General features: G+C 41.2%; 1 protein-coding gene and 1 long non-coding RNA gene across 2 annotated transcripts; one reads left to right on the forward strand and one right to left on the reverse strand.

Moving 5' to 3' along the window:
- Window positions 1–172: 172 nt before the first annotated feature.
- LOC130430485 (beta-1,3-galactosyltransferase 1-like) lies at window positions 173–2,619 on the reverse strand. Its single transcript, XM_056759599.1, has 2 exons — window positions 2,500–2,619; window positions 173–1,239 (listed from the first exon to the last, which is right to left on the reverse strand). Exon 2 carries the CDS (start codon window positions 1,226–1,228, stop codon window positions 173–175), a length of 1,056 nt encoding a protein of 351 aa, XP_056615577.1. The 5' UTR covers window positions 1,229–1,239; window positions 2,500–2,619.
- A 9,981-nt stretch (window positions 2,620–12,600) lies between these two features.
- On the forward strand, window positions 12,601–13,894 carry LOC130430466 (uncharacterized). Its single transcript, XR_008907809.1, has 2 exons — window positions 12,601–12,905; window positions 13,302–13,894. It is a non-coding gene; the product is annotated as an uncharacterized LOC130430466 (long non-coding RNA).
- The last annotated feature ends 1,006 nt before the right edge of the window (window positions 13,895–14,900 follow it).

Consider the following 14,900-nt stretch of genomic DNA (forward strand, 5'->3'; position numbering starts at 1 on the left):
GAGAAGTTGCTCTCTGAGGAGGTTTTTGTACCATTCTTTGTTCATGGCTGTGTTCTTTAGGCAAAATTGTGAGTGAGCCCATTCTCTTGTCTGAGATCAACCCCACACATGTCTCGGGATGCTTTACTTTAATGTGTGATATTGTGCACCCACAATATCACACAATATCACCTCAGCAGGGTGCGCTAGAAGTGTTCATATCTGTCCAATATGTCACCAGCTGATCTGTGCTCTCTGTCATCACCGCTATAAGTCCAGAAAAGTAACAGCGATTGTACTGCTGCGGGGGTTTGACCACAAACTGGTCAATATTTGGTGGTTTGGTTGGGACGATACCCAAACGCTCCAGGCACAAACCAAGATATGCATCTTCTATATAAATAGGTTCAAGTTCCTTTGATTCTTGTAGAAATTTCTCCGGTAGATCCGTAGAAAATATGTAACACATCCCTAAAGGATACGGAGGATATGTGTCTTTTGCAAATACGTCATGAGGGAGATAAAATTTGTTGGACGGGTCTCTTATAACAGAGCTTTGATACCACACTAGACCTGTCATGTAGTTCCGTTGCAGTGTTTTCAGATTCACAAGCATGCCTATGAGGTTTTTTATGTTGAGGAGGACGTCTGCGTCCACCTTTATGGCGTAAGATGCCTGAGGACACTTTGTAAACAGCCATTCCATCATTATCATAGTTTTAATGGTTAAATTCCTATAGGTATCGTGGAAGTTACTCTGCAGTAGGTCTCGGTACTGCTGGTTTTCTTTCTGGAGTTGATCCTGCAAAGTCTCTTCATCTGTTCCACTCCGTGAGCCCAGGAGAAACAGAACCAGGACCACCTTGTCGCCGAAAAACGTTTCTCCACCCCATGTTTTTCTGATGGCATTGCGAACCTCCATGTTATTAGGGGGAACTGGGACAATAACCACCATGAAAGGTTTTTTCTGTTCACATATATGTTGCTGGTCGATGATGAATTTGTAATTTCGGGGGTAAGCAACATGGTACATTCCTGGTTCCTTCTGAAAAGGTTCTAGTTTCTCCTCAGCAGGGTTTTTGTTTGGTTCTTCCCTAAGGTCTACACTTGTTTTGTTTTGAACAGCATCCTTATTTTGGTTCACTTCCTCGAGGTTCAACCAATTTGTTAGTAGATGGGTGTGTGTTAAATAGATCAGCACACCGGTTCCTAAGACCATGAGACTGACGACAAACCTTTTATAGGACATGAATTGCGCAGCTGAAAAAGAAAGAAAGAGCAGGTTCCATCTTTTGAACAATACTTTTAAACAATAAAGATCTTGTCATAAGCATGTGACGTTCAAATTAAGCTGAAGAAGACCAATAATAATGGTCTGTATGACTTCAGAGGTTATGATATGGTTTAAGTTTATTTCATCAATTGTAAATCCATGGAAAAATTAAGACAGAAAACAGAAAACAGGAAATAGGTTTGGAATATAATGAACTTTCATTTTTAGGTGAACCAGTTTTTCAAGAGGCTTCAGTTACACCTTCCAAATGACTTACAGTGTCTGAACTGACTGAAAAATATTACAATGTTTGTTTGAATCCTTTATAGCCATTTTATTATATTTAATATATTAAACAGGTTTTATAAGATCTAGGATTATTCCTCGGCTCGGCTCATAGGAAACCACCCAATTCATCAAAATCCATTGGTTTTCCGAATTATCATATTCTTAGAAATCCAATTATTTTTCTTATTTACAACCATTTGTATTAGTACTATTGACAGGCTTGAAGCAAGACAATGTAATCTTAAGAGTTTGCAAACAAACTGACTTTTTTATCATTTAATATAAATTAGAATGTATCTTTATTGTAAATCTTACCAGGTGTTTTCTTTTGGAAACGGTCTTTTAACTCTTTTAGCAGCGCAAAACTGATAAAATGTTATTGGTTAGTTGCTTTGGATAAAAATATGTTCCAAATAAATATGAATGGAAATGTAGTGTTTGCATTTTTTCATCGGCCTTTATTCATGTACAAACAATCCCTCTAAAGCACAAATAAAGTTGCAGGTATAAAGGACTTTAATTATTAGTATTCGATCTCTTTGGAGAATAGAAAAATCCTGAAAAATACAGGGACTGCTTCAGTCAATGTGTCTGTGACATATAGCCTAGCCTATATAAATATATATAAATAATAATGTCGGGAAATTACACTTGTCCAAATTTATTTTTAGCATTCTCGTAGTGCCTAATTTCTAATAAATATGTATATATATATATATATATATATATATATATTAATAAATAAACTGAAATATTCCCGTCGATATTTCCATCTGAATATTCTAGCAATTAATCCCCTTTAAGCCACGTCACCGCCACAGTGACAACCAGGGAATTTGATGAGAACAACCTCTTGTTTATCAATTCCAGGTAAATTAACACCTGCAATGGACCCAGAAGCAAGGCAATAAACATCTTAACAAACTCACAAAACGCAGGTAACAAATGTAAACGCTTACATTAACTTCAGACGCGTGCAGAAGCTATCAGATGAGGAGAAAGAGATCGAGCAACACCCGCGAATGTATTAGCTCAAATTTGTACAGCGTTAGTTCCTAGACTAAAATTAACCATGGCAACCATAGTTTTCCCCAGTGGTGTAGTCTGGGAAACAGCGCTGTTTGCGTATAATGACTCATCTAAAGATCTATACACACTTGTTCTCCTGCTTAACGTCTCCAAGCTGCTTTTGTGGTTGCTTTCCCTCACACCGTATCGAGTTCACAATTCAGTCATAAAAATTGGTGCATTTCCAACCTTATTTCTTTCCAATTCTATAACTTCATATTTAAAGCATAAGCGAAGAATAATGCATACATATTTAACTGAAATAATTGTCATATATTACTAGGAAAACAAATCAAACAAACAAACACACGGACCCCTGTCTTTTGGCCATGTGTGGTCGGGGTTATCGTTGTATAGTATAGTACACCACTTTTTTGTTAGGAATACACCAATACGGTTTGGGTACTGTAAAATCATAGTGTCCGGTACTATTTCTAGTATTTTTTATTCGTTTATTCCTTTTATTCGTTGATTGTGATGACAAACTGTGAGAATTGGGGTTTTGCCTGTGTCCCACATATTATGTGAAATGTATTGTGATGATTATTGTTCACGAATCATATTGTGTGAAATGTATTTCAATGATTATTGTACATGAGTTATGTCTAACCTTACTTGAGTTTAAGTGCTGACCAAGCTAACAGATTGTTCAGAACATCGTGCTGCCTTTTGCTAATAATATTAATATAGTTCTAGGAATATCTGAGAATAAGGAACTATCTCGCGTGAATAATATCAATATAGTTCTGGTATGTTTCCATTATAGCTTTCAATGACATTTACTTCCTCTTTTATGAATATAAGTATTGGAACTGTATTCAATAAACGTTGGACTCTGATTGAACTGCACTTCTGTGTCTGTGTCATTCTTAGTCTCCAGGATCCTTCAACTTTGTGTGTTTCATCGACTAGACTCTTTAACCTTCTACCTAGACAAAAAGTAATAATCTTACAGTTGGGGGCTCAGTCCGTGAAAGGGGGAAGACCTCTTTGAACGTCTCGGTTACGTCTGTAACAAGCATTTTTCATTGGCCTCCTCAATAGTAGTCAGAGTTGATAGGTTCTCAAGGGCGAACCCCATCTGTCGATGTGTCGAGCCGACAGATGGGGTTCGCCCTTGAGAACCTATCAACTCTGACTACTATAGAGGTTACCGGTCAGGGCTGTACCCATCTCGTTCCCTCCATCAGAGAACTGAGGTTACAGACGTAACCGAGACGTTCCCTTTCTGACGGTCTCTCAATGTTGTGTGCGGACTGATTAGTTAACCGCTAGGTGGAGGTCAACCTGGGGGAATTCTTGGGGTTACCAGGAGTGGGAACCATCTCATGAGGAAACATCATACGGAACAGCCCACGGAGGGGGTGTTACAGACGTCCGGTTGCACTAGGTCCGGTTAGAGCTATCTGTGATAGTTCATATGTTCTCCCGGCCTAATGGGGAAGGCTGCTCTGACCAGCCGACCCCCAGGGGGTGCATGCTTAGTGATGGATGGAATGACTGTTCTTAGCCATGTGATTGGGTAAGAAGGGAGGTGGATGGGATGCCTATTCTTAACCAAGTGGTTGGGTAAGAAGAGAGGTAGATAGCACGCTGACCCAACCTGCTGGAGGGTGGGGACGGTGCTTTCACAGGCATACGCCCCGCCATATGCCAGTTCTACCAGTTGCCACGCAGGACGTGGGCTGACACCGGGTTTACTTGAAGGTCGAAAAACCTTGTGAAGTCGTTGGGCGTAGCCCAACCCGCAGCTCTACAAATGTCTGTCAGAGAGGCACCTCTGCTTGTGATCGGTATGCCGCCCTGGCGGCATCCACGATCCAGTGCGCCAGTCTCTGTTTGGAGACAGCTTTCTCCTACTGCTGTCCTCCAAAACAGACAAAGGTGCACAGCTGCACCGCAACCGCACGTTCCACCTGGTCTTACAAGTCTTACACAGCTCCTCATGCACCTCCAGGAAGAATAGCACCGGGGGTGGGTGCGGTTTGGCACCACGCTCCGACCCCAGGAACCACGTATCCAACCATGAGCGCTAGGGAATAGGCAGTGCTGTGCACTGCAACCCAATACTCGCGGCTGCCAGGGTTAGTATGGCTGACATCTCCCCGTCTGCTTCCTCCTGAGCTTGACACCCCCTGGGAGGGAGCACGGATTCGTCAGGGTCAGATGCCAGCAAGTCTCCCTCCGATGCTGCGAGCGACGTCTCATCTTCGTTTCACATCGTTACCGACTGCGTTCCTGAGGATCCGGACGGTCTGCCACCGTCGGGGTTGGAGGGGCCCGTGAGCACTTGGCTGGCGGGTTTACGCTCGCAGAGGTCCTCATATCACTAATGCCGCTAGCACTGGCGGACATCGGGGCCTTAGCCACCGACGTCACGGCCCGGGTAGCATACGAAATGGTGGCTGTCTTCCTCCGGGAACCAGCCACCATTTCGTGACCGCATCTTCTGGATGACCATCTGTCCGCAGTGCGGGCAAGATGTGTAAACGAAACTGCCTCAACATGCTGGACGCCAAGACAATTGATTCAGCTATCGTGTCCGTCCCCCTCCTCATGGGGGCCGCACCCCAGAGAACAGCGGTACATGCCGCGCTGGAGAAGGCTCAGTCCTGAAAAGGACTTTTTGGAAAAACTCTCTAACACCTCTGGAACCACCGAGACGCCCAGGGGAAGGTTGCTGCAGATTGGGACAACTACTGCTCTATGTCGTAGTTCCGACAATGTAGATTTTAAGCTTTTAGTTTTCGTAATAATGAGCGATGGCTCTGAAGAACAAAAGGTAAATGAATGCTGCACGCCATCTTCCTTTTATACCGTATATATTTTTATGAAGTGCTTTGAGCGGCTGGTCCTGTCACAACTAAAAGACTCTTTACCATCCACACTGGACCCATACCAATTTGCCTACCGTAGCAACAGGAGCACAGATGATGCGGTGTCCATGGCGCTGCACTCCGTGCTCTGGATAATAAGGACACTTATGCACGCATGCTGTTTGTAGACTTCAGCTCTGCATTCTATACCGTCATCCCTTCCAAGCTAATCATCAAACTTGGAAACCTAGGCATTAACAATTCAACCTGCAACTGGATTATGGACTTCCTGACGAACATGTCTCAGCTTGTTAGGTTAGACCACATCTGCTCTACCACCATCACCCTCAACACTGGTGTACCACAGGGCTGCGAACTGAGCCCCTTTCTCTACTCCCTTTTCACACTCGACTGCAGGCCTGTCATCTCATCTACTGCACTGTAACCTTAATAACTGCATTAACGCATCTACTGCACTGTAACTTCAATAACTGCATTAACGCATCTACTGCACTGCAACTTCAATAACTGCACTAACTCATCTACTGCAATGTAACCTTAATAACTGCATTAACGCATCTACTACACTGTAACTTCAATAACTGCACTAACTCATACACTGCACTGTAACCTTAATAACCGCATTGACGCATCTACTGCACTGTAACTTCAATAACTGCACTAACTCATCTACTGCACTGTAACCTTAATAACTGCATTAACGCATCTACTGGACTGTAACTTCAATAACAGCACTAACTCATCTACTGCACTGTAACTTCAATAACTGCATTAACGCGTCTACTGCACTGTAACTTCAATAACTGCATTAACGCATCTACTGCACTGCAACTTCAATAACTGCACTAACTCATCTACTGCAATGTAACCTTAATAACTGCATTAACGCATCTACTACACTGTAACTTCAATAACTGCACTAACTCATACACTGCACTGTAACCTTAATAACCGCATTGACGCATCTACTGCACTGTAACTTCCATAACTGCACTAACTCATCTACTGCAATGTAACTTCAATAACTGCACTAACTCATCTACTGCACTGTAACCTTAATAACTGCATTAACGCATCTACTGGACTGTAACTTCAATAATAGCACTAACTCATCTACTGCACTGTAACTTCAATAACTGCATTAACGCGTCTACTGCACTGTAACTTCAATAACTGCACTAACTCATCTACTGCACTGTAACTGTATAACTGCATTAACGCATCTACTGCACTGTAACTTCAATAACTGCACTAACTCATCTACTGCACTGTAACTGTATAACTGCATCTACTCATGTATTGCACTATAACTTCAATAACTGCATTAACTCATGTACTGCACCGTACCTTTAATAACCGCATCAACTCATCTACTGCACTGTAACTTTAATAGCTAATGTCTGTAACTAATGCACACTCAAGTCACTTGCACTATTGTATAGTCTATATTGTTACCTGTTCATAACCACCTGTACATTAATGTTCACAGTATATAGCCTTCTGTTTATATTGTTCATAGTACATACCGACTGTCATATTTTCATAGTACATGCCCATTGTATAGTATTTTCTTAATATTGTATTCTGTATTTATTCACACTGTATATCCTGCACTTGCTAATTGCACTTCTGGTTAGACCTAAACTACATTCCGTTACACTGTACTTGTATATGTGTAATGACAATAAAGTTGAATCTAATTGTAACAAAGCTCAATAAAATGGAAGGAAGGAGGCGGGAACCGGCAGACATTAAACACAAAATTTTAATATAAATAATAACAGCCGGCGGCCCCTCACGGACGACCGCCGGCGAAACAACATAAACAACAAATATAAATATAAATACAAACGTAAAACAAGTTTGGGCCCGGTCCTCTCTCTTCGACGGTCCGGTCGCTCGTTCCTTTTATATGCTCCCATCTCCTACGTGATTCGAGGCCGGTGTGCGCACAGCTGGTGCTAATTCACAATTACTCACCGGACTCGAACCACGGTCTCGCCCCGCCTACTCTACTACATACCCCCATCACCCCTCACAGGCCGGGGGTACCCCCGCGACTGTGCAAGCTCCCTCCCCCTCCTTCGGGGGGGGTGGGGTGGGGGGTATGCAGCGACGAGACGAGACAACGGAGACGGGAGCCCTCGGAGCGACCGGAAAGAGAGAGGGGAGAGAGGAAAAAAAAAAATTATAGTCCGGTTCCCTGACATGCTGCCACTTGTTCCTCAACCAGCCGGAGTACTCTTTCGCGGTGCCTTGCGGTGGCCCTGGGGCTTTGGTTGGACGGCTCGACCGTCCGCCCCCTGGCGGCCGGCGGTGGCTCCTCCTTAATCTGGGAGTCGGGGCGGGTTCCCCGTCCCCTGCTCCGCCCCCTTGGGCGGACAGACGGAGGCTCCGGCCTCTGGCGGGCGGTGGCCGCATTCGGCGCTTCCGCCCCCTGCTCCTCCCCCTCGGGTGACGGATGCAGGCTCCGGCCTCTGGCGGACGGCGGCAACTCCACCGCTCCCGCTTGGACGAAAGCCACCCCACCGCGACCCAGGGGCGCGGCAGCAAAGGTCGCCGTTCCACCGAAGGTTTGACGGTGGCCGCACTGTGCACTTCCGTTTCCCAGAGCCACCGCTTCGGGCAGCCACTGGCGGACGCCCTTCGTCCGCGCTGCCCGAACTCTCCGGCACCGCGAGGCCACTCGGCGGCGAGGAATCTCCGACAGCATGTCTCTCCTTCCTCCCGGGTTTGGCACCAATGTAACAAAGCTCAATAAAATGGAAGGAAGGAGGCGGGAACCGGCAGACATTAAACACAAAATTTTTATATAAATAATAACAGCCGGCGGCCCCTCACGGACGACCGCCGGCGAGATAACATAAACAACAAATATAAATATAAATACAAATGTAAAACAAGTTCGGGCCCGGTTCTCTCTCTTCGACGGTCCGGTCACTCGTTCCTTTTATATGCTCCCATCTCCTACGTGATTCGAGGCCGGTGTGCGCACAGCTGGCGCTAATTCACAATTACTCACCGGACTCGAACCACGGTCTCGCCCCGCCTACTCTACTACACTAATCTAATCTATTTTGGGGATCGCGGTGCTGCCTTGCTATTCAGAAAAATAGGCTTTGTTACTCAGAAGAAAAATCTGTTTGATGTTTATTCTGAAAAAATAATCATTGATTAGGTTGTATTAAACTGGGAAACAAATAATTGATATCACTATTACTGTATGTTGATACATTGTGATCGGTGAATTTAATAGATCACCCACGATCACAATACGATACATGCACTATAGTTGAAACTGTTGGTCGATTGAACACAAGAGTTATATAATATATATTGCTACCTAGAACGGAAACTTTTCAAAGTTTATGTTGCTGTTATTTTTGTTGTATTATTTGTGTCAGTGCCGGTATTGAAGTGAAAGATGGGGAGTTCTGTTTCAAGACTGTTTCTGTTTGTTAGCAGCCTCGCAGGATGGTCAGAGGAAATGAAAATGAAAATTGAGGTTCCCTATCCGAGGGCGGTTCATTTTCTGATCATGGAATTTAATTGGCAAAGGGCATGGTGAAAGAAGGTTGGGGCAACCCATTATGGGATTATCCATACATTCAATTCAAGTTTATTTATATAGCGCTTTTCACAATGTGCATTTTTTCAAAGCAGCTTTACAGGGGCAAACAGATAAAAAAAAAAAAAGGTAAAACACAGCACAGTGCATGGTGTTTATAGAACAAGAAAGATCATTCTAATAATATCTAATTAATAAATAAATAAATGCAGTCTCCCAGTGAGCAAGCCAACACTGCCCTGCTGTGGAGAGGAACCCAAACTCCAATGATTGATTAATGGAGGAAAAAAACCTTGGGAGAAACCAGGCTAAGCCGGGAGGACCAGATCCCCTCTGATGTGTCATAGCTGCACTCAGTGACCACGACCAGAAGCCACAGAGCAAATATCCATGAGGAAGAGGGAGAGCCCACAATCTGCTATATGTCATATGGTCATATGTCGATCATCTGGACCTGGCGGATGGGCATCCCGAGGCGAAGGCAGAAGGAGAATAATTAGCGTAGCTGCTGTTCATTAACTATGCATTAAGTGAAAGCTTATGCCGTATGGAAAGACCAGAAAAAGGTTTGGGACCAGGGTCCCGAAAAAAACCCAAATTGTTGCTTATGTTTCAAACCAAAAGCGATTGTTGTCAGAAAAGCCTCCGGCCTACTCTTGATGAACGTTTAGGAAGCCAACAGGATTTATTCTTTGCAGCAAGCACTAAACAGGCAGCCTTAGAATCAGCGGCTCAATTTTTTGAGAACTCGGGTGCTACATATCGAACCCAGTGGCGCCCGAACCAAGCATAGGGATGCCCACAGAGTGATGTCAAATAATTCACTGTGTGGGAATTTCCGGAACTAACATTGGCTGTGCTGTGACACCTCCATTGGAGGTTAAAGCCTCTGGTATTACATTTTTTTTCACAAATTCTCAATTATTCCAGGTGCTCCATTAAATCTTTTAGGTCGTGACATGTTGCATAAATTAGGTATGGATATTACTTTTTTGATCGAAAAGTAGTTTTTTCTTTCCTATCCAGTTTACAGGCATCCGTCGATTCTTTGCCGACATGTGGACAGCCAAGTGGTTCACAAGCGCCTGTTTCCGGGTGCAGCATGCCTTCACGGATGTACTCCATGAAAAAACAGGACTGTCAGTAGTGTCGACCACAATACAATATTTTTTACAAAGCATCATATCTTTGTAACGCATCACATATACAAGAATACATAAAAACATATGCAAGATTTTACAGATTAGGGATGTAACTTTGACATGACTGCGATCTCTGCCGATCTACCGATACCGATCACCGATTATAGGAACTACTTGAAGCTTTCTGAGTACCAAAAGAGAAAGTGTCATGAATTAACTAATGAATATTAGTAAGTAACATATTTGGTAACACTTTCCTTGAAGCATTTATGTATAATGCATTATAAAGAGTTATTAAAGGGTAAAATGCATTATTAATATTCATAATGTGTGTTGTAATGCATTATATGTAGTTGTAAATAATTATAACCAATTTAAAATGTGTCGTGTTACAATGAATTGCTTAGTGTTATAATGTATTAACTGTAATAACAATTATCTATTAGACATTACAATGCATTAAAATGTGCATTACACTGCTTTAAAACTGCTTTTATAATGCATTAAACATACATGCTTCAAGGAAAGTGTTACCACATACGTTCATAAAACATAGCAGCATGCGACATGAGTCCCAGAAACCCTTTGTCTTCCACAGTATAAAGTGGCCATGATCAAAGCAAATTTATTACATTATTTTATCTGATAATATGATATTTCTTTATGCTTCTTACTTTCCTTGCAGAAGGGTTGATGCTTTAAAAAATGTCTCCGTTACTGACAGCTGAGGAGAGGTTGCGCTAGACTTAGACTTCTCATTTTTCATTTTCAATGTTTCTGTTGTCGGACATAAAATAATAGTCTAATTACAAGCAAATGTTTATGTTCTTATGTCCATACAATAACAATGACAGGTGCCTGTAAAAGGTGTTTTGTACTCACAAGAAAGCTGTGGTTTGGTCATATGTGACCCTGGATCACGAAACCAAGGAGCACAGGATTATTTTTAGTTATAGTCAAAAATACATTGTATGGGTCAAAATGATCGATTTTTCTCATGTTCCATTAAGATATTTTGTAAATTCAATATATTAAATATATCAAAACTTTATTTTTGTAAGTGGATGGCCATTAACAGGGCCTTTTATTAACAACTTCAAAGGCAATTTTCTCAATATTTTGAATATTTTGCACCCTCAGATTCCAGAGTTGTAAACGGGTATACCTCCGCCAGATATGATCATATCATGACAACTTATACATCAATAGAAAGCTTAATTATTCAGCTTTCAAATTATGTAAAAATCGTATTTTCCAAAAATGTACCAATAAGACTTCTTTTGTTGTCCGTTTTCACATATATGTGCTGCTTCACTGAACAGAGAAAACGCAGAGAAATTTTTCCTCTGACTGAAAGCTATTATTGATACAAAAAGACGCTATTTTATGAAGTAAAAACTCCACAGCGCGCCTGTGTGTATGCGGGGAGTGATGGATGCATCTCGAGTCTCTGTTGACCACATGCGCGTTTAGCAAAACTGAGCAGACATTTAAGAGTAAGATCATGAATAGAAACACACGTCCCTTCGCGATAGTCTACCTCCTTCCGCTCACAATCACGTTCATTCACGATCACGTTCTAATGACACGAAATGATAAAAAGGGGAATTACAAATCGCCTTTATTGTAGTCCGTCAAAATGACGATTGCCATCAGATATTTCTTTCACTGGTAGAACAAATGAATCTTCGGTTGACGCGATCTCTGCAGCAGAGTGGCGCTCGAGCTGCTGAACTGCCCTCTCACTTTGCGCGAGGCTAACTTTGAAAACTACTCGCACTCCTTTACGTGACTAACCCTCAAACGTCTAAAGAGGTTGTTGGTGTAAAAATGTTTTGGGTGCTTCTCGCATCGTTGAATTCACATAGTACACACGTATCAGATTGATAAAGCATTGTCTATTTCACACACCTTGTAGAATTGCCAGACCGGTGAAGCCATTTTCATATCGCGTAAAATAAATGTCTCGTCAATTTTGCGTCATCTGATCGGCTTTTCTGGATCGGCCTTTTAGAGACCGCCGATCATACTTCCCAAAGTGATTATCGGCCGATTATGATCGGCGACCGATCAATCGGAGCACCTCTAACCAGTACTTCATGTATCTGCTCTACCGGACTGTTTACACACACACAGCATAATTTGCACTCTATGCTGCTCACTGCACACAAGGAATATTACTGAATGCTCATTTGCACTAATGGACTACTCCCATAACTGCATTACCTCATCTACTGCACTGTAACTTCAATAACTGCACAAACTCATCTACTGCACTGTTACTCTATTAACGGCATCTACACTCTAAAAAATGCTGGGTTATTTCTGTAAAGAGCACACTGATTTTACTGTTTAATGCAGTATTTGATCTGTCTCTGTGCGGAGGAAGTGTTTTATTCTGTGATTGATTAACGTTAAGTAATTTAGCAGCTTAGCATGCTTAACAATCGCTTTATCGTTATGTTATATATATATATATGTGTGTACGTGTGCATATTTTTACTTTAAAAGGTTTTTATCCTTCACGTTAAATCCTCATGGAAATGTATGAACTAGCCTTAGGTCAGAAATACATGGTATAGTTTGGTTACTGTTTGTCTACTGTATGGCTTTGTAATGTTTAGTCAGAATTAGATAATTTCATACAAAACTTAATCTAAGGGGATATTTTTTCAAGTGTCTGTGACGTGCCGGATCCAACCAACTAGCAATAATTTAAAATTTAGCATTTTCGCGCTTTTTTCCCTCAGGTAACGTTACCGTTAGCTGCATTAGCTAAAAGCTATGCCTCTTAATCTCACTGATTATTACAATTAATGACAAGAATAATGTTTGGAAAATGAAACAGAAATTATCTTCTGACACACGACAGCAAACGATAGAAATAACTGACTTTTATTCCATTTTCCAGCTGGTAAAAATACTAGTGTTCTAATAGTTTTGGCCATCACTGTGTGATATATGTATATCCTCAGAAGTAAATGATATACAGTATGAATGTAGTGAATGAAGTAAAATACTAAAAGTGAAGTTTGAAATTTTCTTCTAAAATTAGCATTTTTATAAGGCCTCTGTGTTTGTTCATTTAATGCATTTTAACTTAAATTTTAGTTATGTTTTAAGACTAACTGTCATATATTTAACAGGTGGGGACTTTCATGGTGGAATACTTGCAAAATGCAGAGAACAGTGATGTATTCTGCACATTTTGTGCCTTTGGGACGAGGCAGCAACGACATCCCAGACCTTCGCCATTGTTTCCGGACATGCCATTGAGAAAGACTTGTTGCTAAGTTGATCTGTTTCAAGTCCTTTTCTGTGCTTGATGTTAACTAAGCAGTCTCTTCCTACTTAGAAATTTCTCCGGCATGCAGTTTATCATATTGATGGACATGAGTGAAGAGGGAAGTTTTTGAGGACAACAGTTTTTTCTGGACACTTGTAACATGCTTTAAGTTGTCACATGTATTGTCTGTTGTTTGGCATAGTTTTAATGGCACACTGTTTGGACTGATTCTCATGTGCCAATAATATATTTTTGAGTGTTCTAATGCTGCAATGTTGACATATAGAATAGGAATCTACAGTGCCTAATTCACCCAGTTTTGTGTTTTTAAAGAAACTGATCTACAAAAACTTGTTTTTATGTGTCTGTAGGTGTTGGATGAAATGTATGACAATTGCACCCATTCAATAAATGTAAAGAAATAAATTTAATAAAAATGCATATTTACAATTGCATTTGTTTTGTGTAATTGTATTACAGAAAAAATATAATAATGTTACATTCCCTTGAGATTATTTATTTTTATTGGTAAATATAAAAGTAGCAAGGCAATGGGAAAACATATAACCCAATGTTTAGGTTATGTTAACCCAGAAACACAGTTAACCCGACCCACTAGTTGGGTCAAACAAACAACCCAGCATTTTGGGTCAAATGGTCCAACCCAGCACTTGGGTCAAAATAACCCAGCGCGTGTTCTGTCCCATAGTTACCCAGCAGCTGGGTTAAGGTTGGGTTATTTTCTAACCCAGCAATTCTTAGTGTGTACTCATCTATTGCACCATAACTTCAATTACTGTATTAGTAACTCAGTAACTCTATTAACTGCCTGTACTCATCTACTGCACTGTAACTTCAATAACTGGACTACCTCATCTACTGCACTATAACATTCAGAACTGCATTACATCGTCTACTGCACTGTAACTTCAATAACTGCACTAACTCATCTACTGCACTGTAACATTCAGAACTGCATTACCTCGTCTACTGCACTGTAACTTCAATAACTGCACTAACTCATGTACTGAACTGTAACATTAATAGCTAATGTCTGTTATTAATCCACACTTAAGTCACTTGCACTATTGTATAGTCTAAATTATTATCTGTTCATATCCACCTGTACATTAATGTTCACAGTATATATCCTTCTGTATATATTGTCCATAGTACATACCGACTGTCTATTGTTATAGAACATTTGTATAGTATTTCCCTAATATTGTATTCTGTATTTATTAACACTGTATATCCTGCACTTGCTAATTGCACTTCTGGTTAGACCTAAACTACATTTCGTTACACTGTACTTGTATATGTGTAATGACAATAAAGTTGAATCTATTCTAATCTAATCTAATCTTGACTAAAGTGAGCAGTTTTATCAATATTAGCAGACGGCTTCAGCGGGACCATACAACACACCAATTAATCCTGTTGTGAAAGCCGATGGGAA

This window comes from Triplophysa dalaica, chromosome 10, assembly GCF_015846415.1.
Source record: "Triplophysa dalaica isolate WHDGS20190420 chromosome 10, ASM1584641v1, whole genome shotgun sequence".
Classification (NCBI taxonomy): Eukaryota; Metazoa; Chordata; class Actinopteri; order Cypriniformes; family Nemacheilidae; genus Triplophysa; species Triplophysa dalaica.

What these genes read in the sequence shown, in the direction of transcription:
- LOC130430485 (XM_056759599.1), bottom strand. Translation starts at nt 1,228, where the DNA reads ATGTCCTATAAAAGGTTTGTCGTCAGTCTCATGGTCTTAGGAACCGGT.